The sequence below is a fragment of the Saccoglossus kowalevskii genome, chromosome 1 (assembly GCF_978046115.1).
Source record: "Saccoglossus kowalevskii chromosome 1, keSacKowa6.1, whole genome shotgun sequence".
Taxonomy (NCBI): domain Eukaryota; kingdom Metazoa; phylum Hemichordata; class Enteropneusta; family Harrimaniidae; genus Saccoglossus; species Saccoglossus kowalevskii.
Window position 1 is genome coordinate 5,314,147 of NC_140641.1, and position 12,457 is coordinate 5,326,603.

General features: G+C 31.6%; 1 protein-coding gene across 1 annotated transcript in view; it reads right to left on the reverse strand.

Annotated features, from left to right (window-relative positions):
* Window positions 1–12,457, reverse strand: part of LOC100366840 (transmembrane protein 164-like) — a 28,674-nt gene that overhangs the window by 6,466 nt on the left and 9,751 nt on the right. The window contains exon 4 of the mRNA XM_085497889.1: window positions 11,981–12,081. Coding sequence (XP_085354015.1) covers window positions 11,981–12,081 — 101 coding nt within the window. The remainder of the gene's footprint in view (window positions 1–11,980; window positions 12,082–12,457) is intronic.

Below are 12,457 nucleotides of genomic sequence, written 5' to 3' on the forward strand. Positions count from 1 at the left end.
ATGTATTGTATGGATAATCAACAATGTAGTAAAAGTGTGTATTGTTGCATGGGTAATCAACAATGTGTATTGTACGGCTAATCAACAATGTGGTTAAAGTGTGTATTGTTGTATGGGTAATCAATGTAGTAAAACTGTGTATTGTTGTATGGGTAATCAACAATGTAGTAAAAGTGTGTATTGTTGTATGGGTAATCAACAATGTAGTAAAAGTGTGCATTGTTTTATGAGTAATCAACAATGTAGTAAAAGTGTGTATTGTATGGGTAATCAACAATGTAGTAAAAGTGTGTATTGTTGCATGGGTAATCAACAATGTAGTAAAAGTGTGCATTGTTTTATGAGTAATCAACAATGTAGTAAAAGTGTGTATTGTATGGGTAATCAACAATGTAGTAAACGTGTATTGTTGTATGGGTAATCAACAATGTAGTAAAAGTGTGTATTGTTGTATGCCTAATCAACAATGTGGTAAAAGTGTGTATTGTTGCATGGGTAATCAACAATGTAGTAAAAGTGTGTATTGTTGTATGGCTAATCAACAATGTGATAAAAGTGTTTATTGTTGTATGGGTAATCAACAATGTGGTAAAAGTGTGTATTGTTGTATGGGTAATCAACAATGTAGTAAAAGTGTGTATTGTTTTATGAGTAATCAACAATGTAGTAAAAGTATGTATTGTATGGATAATCAACAATGTAGTAAAAGTGTGTATTGTTGCATGGGTAATCAACAATGTGTATTGTACGGGTAATCAACAATGTAGTAAAAGTGTGTATTGTTGTATGGGTAATCAACAATGTAGTAAAAGTGTGTATTGTTGTATGGCTAATCAACAAAGTGATAAAAGTGTGTATTGTTGTATGGATAATCAACAATGTAGTAAAAGTATGTATCGTTGTATGGGTAATCAATGTAGTAAAACTGTATTGTTGTATGGGTAATCAACAATGTAGTAAAAGTGTGCATTGTTTTATGAGTAATCAACAATGTAGTAAAAGTGTGTATTGTATGGGTAATCAACAATGTAGTAAAAATGTGTATTGTTGTATGGCTAATCAACAATGTGGTAAAAGTGTGTATTGTTGCATGGGTAATCAACAATGTAGTAAAAGTGTGTATTGTTGTATGGCTAATCAACAATGTGATAAAAGTGTATTGTTGCATGGATAATCAACAATGTGTTAAAAGTGTGTATTGTTGTATGGATAATCAACAATGTAGTAAAAGTGTGTATTGTATGGGTAATCAACAATGTAGTAAAAGTATGTATTGTATGGATAATCAACAATGTAGTAAAAGTGTGTATTGTTGTATGGCTAATCAACAATGTGGGTAAAGTGTGTATTGTTGCATGGGTAATCAACAAAGTAGTAAAAGTGTTTATTGTTGTATGGCTAATCAACAATGTGGTAAAAGTGTGTATTGTTGTATGGGTAATCAACAATGTGGTTAAAGTGTGTATTGTTGTATGGGTAATCAACAATGTGGTTAAAGTGTGTATTGTTGTATGGGTAATCAACAATGTGGTTAAAGTGTGTATTGTTGTATGGGTAATCAACAATGTGGTTAAAGTGTGTATTGTTGTATGGCTAATCAACAATGTGATAAAAGTGTGTATTGTTGTATGGGTAATCAACAATGTGATAAAAGTGTGTATTGTTGCATGGCTAATCAACAATGTGGTTAAAGTGTGTATTGTATGGGTAATCAATGTAGTAAAACTGTGTATTGTTGTATGGGTAATCAACAATGTAGTAAAAGTGTGTATTGTTGTATGGGTAATCAACAATGTAGTAAAAGTGTGCATTGTTTTATGAGTAATCAACAATGTAGTAAAAGTGTGTATTGTATGGGTAATCAACAATGTAGTAAAAGTGTGTATTATTGCATGGGTAATCAACAATGTAGTAAAAGTGTGCATTGTTTTATGAGTAATCAACAATGTAGTAAAAGTGTGTATTGTATGGGTAATCAACAATGTAGTAAACGTGTATTGTTGTATGGGTAATCAACAATGTAGTAAAAGTGTGTATTGTTGTATGGCTAATCAACAATGTGGTAAAAGTGTGTATTGTTGCATGGGTAATCAACAATGTAGTAAAAGTGTGTATTGTTGTATGGCTAATCAACAATGTGATAAAAGTGTTTATTGTTGTATGGGTAATCAACAATGTGGTAAAAGTGTGTATTGTTGTATGGGTAATCAACAATGTAGTAAAAGTGTGTATTGTTTTATGAGTAATCAACAATGTAGTAAAAGTATGTATTGTATGGATAATCAACAATGTAGTAAAAGTGTGTATTGTTGCATGGGTAATCAACAATGTGTATTGTACGGGTAATCAACAATGTAGTAAAAGTGTGTATTGTTGTATGGGTAATCAACAATGTAGTAAAAGTGTGTATTGTTGTATGGCTAATCAACAAAGTGATAAAAGTGTGTATTGTTGTATGGATAATCAACAATGTAGTAAAAGTATGTATCGTTGTATGGGTAATCAATGTAGTAAAACTGTATTGTTGTATGGCTAATCAACAATGTGATAAAAGTGTTTATTGTTGTATGGGTAATCAACAATGTGGTAAAAGTGTGTATTGTTGTATGGGTAATCAACAATGTAGTAAAAGTGTGTATTGTTTTATGAGTAATCAACAATGTAGTAAAAGTATGTATTGTATGGATAATCAACAATGTAGTAAAAGTGTGTATTGTTGCATGGGTAATCAACAATGTGTATTGTACGGGTAATCAACAATGTAGTAAAAGTGTGTATTGTTGTATGGGTAATCAACAATGTAGTAAAAGTGTGTATTGTTGTATGGCTAATCAACAAAGTGATAAAAGTGTGTATTGTTGTATGGATAATCAACAATGTAGTAAAAGTATGTATCGTTGTATGGGTAATCAATGTAGTAAAACTGTATTGTTGTATGGGTAATCAACAATGTAGTAAAAGTGTGCATTGTTTTATGAGTAATCAACAATGTAGTAAAAGTGTGTATTGTATGGGTAATCAACAATGTAGTAAAAATGTGTATTGTATGGCTAATCAACAATGTGGTAAAAGTGTGTATTGTTGCATGGGTAATCAACAATGTAGTAAAAGTGTGTATTGTTGTATGGCTAATCAACAATGTGATAAAAGTGTATTGTTGCATGGATAATCAACAATGTGTTAAAAGTGTGTATTGTTGTATGGATAATCAACAATGTAGTAAAAGTGTGTATTGTATGGGTAATCAACAATGTAGTAAAAGTATGTATTGTATGGATAATCAACAATGTAGTAAAAGTGTGTATTGTTGTATGGCTAATCAACAATGTGGGTAAAGTGTGTATTGTTGCATGGGTAATCAACAAAGTAGTAAAAGTGTTTATTGTTGTATGGCTAATCAACAATGTGGTAAAAGTGTGTATTGTTGTATGGGTAATCAACAATGTGGTTAAAGTGTGTATTGTTGTATGGATAATCAACAATGTGGTTAAAGTGTGTATTGTTGTATGGGTAATCAACAATGTGGTTAAAGTGTGTATTGTTGTATGGGTAATCAACAATGTGGTTAAAGCGTGTATTGTTGTATGGCTAATCAACAATGTGATAAAAGTGTGTATTGTTGTATGGGTAATCAACAATGTGATAAAAGTGTGTATTGTTGCATGGCTAATCAACAATGTGGTTAAAGTGTGTATTGTTGTATGGGTAATCAATGTAGTAAAACTGTGTATTGTTGTATGGGTAATCAACAATGTAGTAAAAGTGTGTATTGTTGTATGGGTAATCAACAATGTAGTAAAAGTGTGCATTGTTTTATGAGTAATCAACAATGTAGTAAAAGTGTGTATTGTATGGGTAATCAACAATGTAGTAAAAGTGTGTATTGTTGCATGGGTAATCAACAATGTAGTAAAAGTGTGCATTGTTTTATGAGTAATCAACAATGTAGTAAAAGTGTGTATTGTATGGGTAATCAACAATGTAGTAAACGTGTATTGTTGTATGGGTAATCAACAATGTAGTAAAAGTGTGTATTGTTGTATGGCTAATCAACAATGTGGTAAAAGTGTGTATTGTTGCATGGGTAATCAACAATGTAGTAAAAGTGTGTATTGTTGTATGGCTAATCAACAATGTGATAAAAGTGTTTATTGTTGTATGGGTAATCAACAATGTGGTAAAAGTGTGTATTGTTGTATGGGTAATCAACAATGTAGTAAAAGTGTGTATTGTTTTATGAGTAATCAACAATGTAGTAAAAGTATGTATTGTATGGATAATCAACAATGTAGTAAAAGTGTGTATTGTTGCATGGGTAATCAACAATGTGTATTGTACGGGTAATCAACAATGTAGTAAAAGTGTGTATTGTTGTATGGGTAATCAACAATGTAGTAAAAGTGTGTATTGTTGTATGGCTAATCAACAATGTGGTAAAAGTGTGTATTGTTGCATGGGTAATCAACAATGTAGTAAAAGTGTGTATTGTTGTATGGCTAATCAACAATGTGATAAAAGTGTTTATTGTTGTATGGGTAATCAACAATGTGGTAAAAGTGTGTATTGTTGTATGGGTAATCAACAATGTAGTAAAAGTGTGTATTGTTTTATGAGTAATCAACAATGTAGTAAAAGTATGTATTGTATGGATAATCAACAATGTAGTAAAAGTGTGTATTGTTGCATGGGTAATCAACAATGTGTATTGTACGGGTAATCAACAATGTAGTAAAAGTGTGTATTGTTGTATGGGTAATCAACAATGTAGTAAAAGTGTGTATTGTTGTATGGCTAATCAACAAAGTGATAAAAGTGTGTATTGTTGTATGGATAATCAACAATGTAGTAAAAGTATGTATCGTTGTATGGGTAATCAATGTAGTAAAACTGTATTGTTGTATGGCTAATCAACAATGTGATAAAAGTGTTTATTGTTGTATGGGTAATCAACAATGTGGTAAAAGTGTGTATTGTTGTATGGGTAATCAACAATGTAGTAAAAGTGTGTATTGTTTTATGAGTAATCAACAATGTAGTAAAAGTATGTATTGTATGGATAATCAACAATGTAGTAAAAGTGTGTATTGTTGCATGGGTAATCAACAATGTGTATTGTACGGGTAATCAACAATGTAGTAAAAGTGTGTATTGTTGTATGGGTAATCAACAATGTAGTAAAAGTGTGTATTGTTGTATGGCTAATCAACAAAGTGATAAAAGTGTGTATTGTTGTATGGATAATCAACAATGTAGTAAAAGTATGTATCGTTGTATGGGTAATCAATGTAGTAAAACTGTATTGTTGTATGGGTAATCAACAATGTAGTAAAAGTGTGCATTGTTTTATGAGTAATCAACAATGTAGTAAAAGTGTGTATTGTATGGGTAATCAACAATGTAGTAAAAATGTGTATTGTATGGCTAATCAACAATGTGGTAAAAGTGTGTATTGTTGCATGGGTAATCAACAATGTAGTAAAAGTGTGTATTGTTGTATGGCTAATCAACAATGTGATAAAAGTGTATTGTTGCATGGATAATCAACAATGTGTTAAAAGTGTGTATTGTTGTATGGATAATCAACAATGTAGTAAAAGTGTGTATTGTATGGGTAATCAACAATGTAGTAAAAGTATGTATTGTATGGATAATCAACAATGTAGTAAAAGTGTGTATTGTTGTATGGCTAATCAACAATGTGGGTAAAGTGTGTATTGTTGCATGGGTAATCAACAAAGTAGTAAAAGTGTTTATTGTTGTATGGCTAATCAACAATGTGGTAAAAGTGTGTATTGTTGTATGGGTAATCAACAATGTGGTTAAAGTGTGTATTGTTGTATGGATAATCAACAATGTGGTTAAAGTGTGTATTGTTGTATGGGTAATCAACAATGTGGTTAAAGTGTGTATTGTTGTATGGGTAATCAACAATGTGGTTAAAGCGTGTATTGTTGTATGGCTAATCAACAATGTGATAAAAGTGTGTATTGTTGTATGGGTAATCAACAATGTGATAAAAGTGTGTATTGTTGCATGGCTAATCAACAATGTGGTTAAAGTGTGTATTGTTGTATGGGTAATCAATGTAGTAAAACTGTGTATTGTTGTATGGGTAATCAACAATGTAGTAAAAGTGTGTATTGTTGTATGGGTAATCAACAATGTAGTAAAAGTGTGCATTGTTTTATGAGTAATCAACAATGTAGTAAAAGTGTGTATTGTATGGGTAATCAACAATGTAGTAAAAGTGTGTATTGTTGCATGGGTAATCAACAATGTAGTAAAAGTGTGCATTGTTTTATGAGTAATCAACAATGTAGTAAAAGTGTGTATTGTATGGGTAATCAACAATGTAGTAAACGTGTATTGTTGTATGGGTAATCAACAATGTAGTAAAAGTGTGTATTGTTGTATGGCTAATCAACAATGTGGTAAAAGTGTGTATTGTTGCATGGGTAATCAACAATGTAGTAAAAGTGTGTATTGTTGTATGGCTAATCAACAATGTGATAAAAGTGTTTATTGTTGTATGGGTAATCAACAATGTGGTAAAAGTGTGTATTGTTGTATGGGTAATCAACAATGTAGTAAAAGTGTGTATTGTTTTATGAGTAATCAACAATGTAGTAAAAGTATGTATTGTATGGATAATCAACAATGTAGTAAAAGTGTGTATTGTTGCATGGGTAATCAACAATGTGTATTGTACGGGTAATCAACAATGTAGTAAAAGTGTGTATTGTTGTATGGGTAATCAACAATGTAGTAAAAGTGTGTATTGTTGTATGGCTAATCAACAAAGTGATAAAAGTGTGTATTGTTGTATGGATAATCAACAATGTAGTAAAAGTATGTATCGTTGTATGGGTAATCAATGTAGTAAAACTGTATTGTTGTATGGGTAATCAGCAATGTGGTTAAAGTGTGTATTGTTGTATGGCTAATCAACAATGTGGTTAAAGTGTGTATTGTTGTATGGCTAATCAACAATGTGGTTAAAGTGTGTATTGTTGTATGGCTAATCAACAATGTGGTTAAAGTGTGTATTGTTGCATGGGTAATCAACAAAGTAGTAAAAGTGTTTATTGTTGTATGGCTAATCAACAATGTGGTAAAAGTGTGTATTGTTGTATGGGTAATCAACAATGTAGTTAAAGTGTGTATTGCTGTATGGGTAATCAACAATGTGGTAAAAGTGTGTATTGTTGTATGGGTAATCAACAATGTGGTTAAAGTGTGTATTGTTGCATGGGTAATCAACAAAGTAGTAAAAGTGTTTATTGTTTGTATGGCTAATCAACAATGTGGTAAAAGTGTGGATTGTTGTATGGGTAATCAACAATGTAGTTAAAGTGTGTATTGTTGTATGGCTAATCAACAATGTAGTTAAAGTGTGTATTGCTGTATGGGTAATCAACAATGTAGTAAAAGTGTGTATTGTTGTATGGCTAATCAACAATGTGGGTAAAGTGTGTATTGTTGCATGGGTAATCAACAAAGTAGTAAAAGTGTTTATTGTTGTATGGCTAATCAACAATGTGGTAAAAGTGTGTATTGTTGTATGGGTAATCAACAATGTGGTTAAAGTGTGTATTGTTGTATGGGTAATCAACAATGTGGTTAAAGTGTGTATTGTTGTATGGGTAATCAACAATGTGGTTAAAGTGTGTATTGTTGTATGGGTAATCAACAATGTGGTTAAAGTGTGTATTGTTGTATGGGTAATCAACAATGTGGTTAAAGTGTGTATTGTTGTATGGGTAATCAACAATGTGGTTAAAGTGTGTATTGTTGTATGGTTAATCAACAATGTGGTTAAAGTGTGTATTGTTGTATGGGTAATCAACAATGTGGTTAAAGTGTGTATTGTTGTATGGGTAATCAACAATGTGGTTAAAGTGTGTATTGTTGTATGGGTAATCAACAATGTGGTTAAAGTGTGTATTTTTGTATGGGTAATCAACAATGTGGTTAAAGTGTGTATTGTTGTATGGGTAATCAACAATGTGATAAAAGTGTGTATTGTTGTATGGGTAATCAACAATGTGGTTAAAGTGTGTATTGTTGTATGGGTAATCAGCAATGTGGTTAAAGTGTGTATTGTTGTATGGGTAATCAACAATGTAGTAAAAGTGTGTATTGTTGTATGGGTAATCAACAATGTGGTTAAAGTGTGTATTGTTGTATGGGTAATCAACAATGTGGTTAAAGTGTGTATTGTTGTATGGGTAATCAACAATGTGGTTAAAGTGTGTATTGTTGTATGGGTAATCAACAATGTGGTTAAAGTGTGTATTGTTGTATGGCTAATCAACAATGTGGTTAAAGTGTGTATTGTTGTATGGCTAATCAACAATGTGGTTAAAGTGTGTATTGTTGCATGGGTAATCAACAATGTGGTAAAAGTGTGTATTGTTGTATGGGTAATCAACAATGTGGTTAAAGTGTGTATTGTTGTATGGGTAATCAACAATGTGGTTAAAGTGTGTATTGTTGTATGGGTAATCAACAATGTGGTTTAAGTGTGTATTGTTGTATGGGTAATCAACAATGTGGTTAAAGTGTGTATTGTTGTATGGGTAATCAACAATGTGGTTAAAGTGTGTATTGTTGTATGGGTAATCAACAATGTGGTTAAAGTGTGTATTGTTGTATGGGTAATCAACAATGTGGTTAAAGTGTGTATTGTTGTATGGCTAATCAACAATGTGGTTAAAGTGTGTATTGTTATATGGGTAATCAACAATGTGTTTAAAGTGTGTATTGTTGTATGGGTAATCAACAATGTGGTTAAAGTGTGTATTGTTGTATGGGTAATCAACAATGTGATAAAAGTGTGTATTGTTGTATGGGTAATCAACAATGTGGTTAAAGTGCGTATTGTTGTATGGGTAATCAACAATGTGGTTAAAGTGTGTATTGTTGTATGGGTAATCAACAATGTGGTTAAAGTGTGTATTGTTGTATGGCTAATCAACAATGTGGTTAAAGTGTGTATTGTTGTATGGCTAATCAACAATGTGGTTAAAGTGTGTATTGTTGCATGGGTAATCAACAAAGTAGTAAAAGTGTTTATTGTTGTATGGCTAATCAACAATGTGGTAAAAGTGTGTATTGTTGTATGGGTAATCAACAATGTGATAAAAGTGTGTATTGTTGTATGGGTAATCAACAATGTAGTTAAAGTGTGTATTGTTGTATGGCTAATCAACAATGTAGTTAAAGTGTGTATTGCTGTATGGGTAATCAACAATGTGGTAAAAGTGTGTATTGTTGTATGGGTAATCAACAATGTGGTAAAAGTGTGTATTGTTGTATGGGTAATCAACAATGTGATAAAAGTGTGTATTGTTGTATGGGTAATCAACAATGTAGTTAAAGTGTGTATTGTTGTATGGCTAATCAACAATGTAGTTAAAGTGTGTATTGCTGTATGGGTAATCAACAATGTGGTAAAAGTGTGTATTGTTGTATGGGTAATCAACAATGTGGTTAAAGTGTGTATTGTTGTATGGGTAATCAACAATGTGGTTAAAGTGTGTATTGTTGTATGGGTAATCAACAATGTGATAAAAGTGTGTATTGTTGTATGGGTAATCAACAATGTGGTTAAAGTGCGTATTGTTGTATGGGTAATCAACAATGTGGTTAAAGTGTGTATTGTTGTATGGGTAATCAACAATGTGGTTAAAGTGTGTATTGTTGTATGGCTAATCAACAATGTGGTTAAAGTGTGTATTGTTGTATGGCTAATCAACAATGTGGTTAAAGTGTGTATTGTTGCATGGGTAATCAACAAAGTAGTAAAAGTGTTTATTGTTGTATGGCTAATCAACAATGTGGTAAAAGTGTGTATTGTTGTATGGGTAATCAACAATGTGATAAAAGTGTGTATTGTTGTATGGGTAATCAACAATGTAGTTAAAGTGTGTATTGTTGTATGGCTAATCAACAATGTAGTTAAAGTGTGTATTGCTGTATGGGTAATCAACAATGTGGTAAAAGTGTGTATTGTTGTATGGGTAATCAACAATGTGGTTAAAGTGTGTATTGTATGGGTAATCAACAATGTGGTAAAAGTGTGTATTGTTGTATGGGTAATCAACAATGTGGTAAAAGTGTGTATTGTTGTATGGGTAATCAACAATGTAGTAAAAGTGTGTATTGTTGCATGGGTAATCAACAATGTAGTAAAAGTGTGTATTGTTGTATGGGTAATCGACAATGTGATAAAAGTGTGTATTGTTGTATGGGTAATCAACAATGTGATAAAAGTGTGTATTATTGTATGGGTAATCAACAATGTGGTAAAAGTGTGTATTGTTGTATGGGTACTCAACAATGTAGTAAAAGTGTGTATTGTTGCATGGGTAATCAACAATGTAGTAAAAGTGTGTAATTGTTGCATGGGTAATCAACAATGTGATAAAAGTGTGTATTGTTGTATGGGTAATCAACAATGTGGTAAAAGTGTGTATTGTATGGGTAATCAACAATGTAGTAAAAGTGTATTGTTGTATGGGTAATCAACAATGTGGTAAAAGTGTGTATTGTTGTATGGGTAATCAACAATGTAGTAAAAGTGTATTGTTGTATGGGTAATCAACAATGTGGTAAAAGTGTGTATTGTTGTATGGGTAATCAACAATGTAGTAAAGTGTATTGTTGTATGGGTAATCAACAATGTGGTAAAAGTGTGTATTGTATGGGTAATCAACAATGTAGTAAACGTGTATTGTTGTATGGGTAATCAACAATGTGGTTAAAGTGTGTATTGTTGTATGGGTAATCAACAATGTGGTAAAAGTGTGTATTGTATGGGTAATCAACAATGTAGTAAACGTGTATTGTTGTATGGGTAATCAACAATGTGGTTAAAGTGTGTATTGTTGTATGGCTAATCAACAATGTAGTAAACGTGTATTGTTGTATGGGTAATCAACAATGTGGTTAAAGTGTGTATTGTTGTATGGGTAATCAACAATGTAGTAAAAGTGTATTGTTGTATGGGTAATCAACAATGTGGTAAAAGTGTGTATTGTTGTATGGGTAATCAACAATGTAGTAAAAGTGTATTGTTGTATGGGTAATCAACAATGTGGTAAAAGTGTGTATTGTTGTATGGGTAATCAACAATGTAGTAAAAGTGTATTGTTGTATGGGTAATCAACAATGTGGTAAAAGTGTGTATTGTTGTATGGGTAATCAACAATGTAGTAAAAGTGTATTGTTGTATGGGTAATCAACAATGTAGTAAATGTGTATTGTTGTATGGGTAATCAACAATGTAGTAAACGTGTATTGTTGTATGGGTAATCAACAATGTGGTTAAAGTGTGTATTGTTGTATGGCTAATCAACAATGTAGTAAACGTGTATTGTTGTATGGGTAATCAACAATGTGGTTAAAGTGTGTATTGTTGTATGGGTAATCAACAATGTAGTAAAAGTGTATTGTTGTATGGGTAATCAACAATGTGGTAAAAGTGTGTATTGTTGTATGGGTAATCAACAATGTAGTAAAAGTGTATTGTTGTATGGGTAATCAACAATGTGGTAAAAGTGTGTATTGTTGTATGGGTAATCAACAATGTAGTAAAAGTGTATTGTTGTATGGGTAATCAACAATGTGGTAAAAGTGTGTATTGTTGTATGGGTAATCAACAATGTAGTAAAAGTGTATTGTTGTATGGGTAATCAACAATGTAGTAAATGTGTATTGTTGTATGGGTAATCAACAATGTGGTTAAAGTGTGTATTGTTGTATGGGTAATCAACAATGTGGTAAAAGTGTGTATTGTATGGGTAATCAACAATGTAGTAAAAGTGTATTGTTGTATGGGTAATCAACAATGTGGTAAAAGTGTGTATTGTTGTATGGGTAATCAACAATGTAGTAAAAGTGTATTGTTGTATGGGTAATCAACAATGTGGTAAGAACGTGAGCTCAAACAAATAACATACCCGAGCTATCTACTTACCAAACCAAGAACTTGCAACAAATTGTAGTGATATGCAATATTAATGCTACATGACCAGCTAACCCATGATATATTGCTGAGAGGTTCTGGATAGTACACACCTGTAAGTATAGATATGTTAGTGTTTTACTATGAAGGACAAGACTTGGGTAACAGAAATGTTGTAGAAGTACATACCAAGTTTGAATGAAATATGTCTATGCACAACAAAGATCTGGTTCCAAAATTGCAGAAATGATTGATGTGATATTGATGCTATCAAGAATCTTGAATTAAACAAGCAGCCTGTCGGCTGAGATAGCTCCGCTGTTAGCAATGCACATTACAATTAAAGAACTGAAGATATCATTAGAAAATGAACAATAAGTATAGTATCAAAGCAATCAGACTTGCTGTTTTCAACAAGAATTTGAAAATATCACTTTTCACCAAAAATAATCATCAAAATTAGATAATTGAAGATATCATCATGAAATG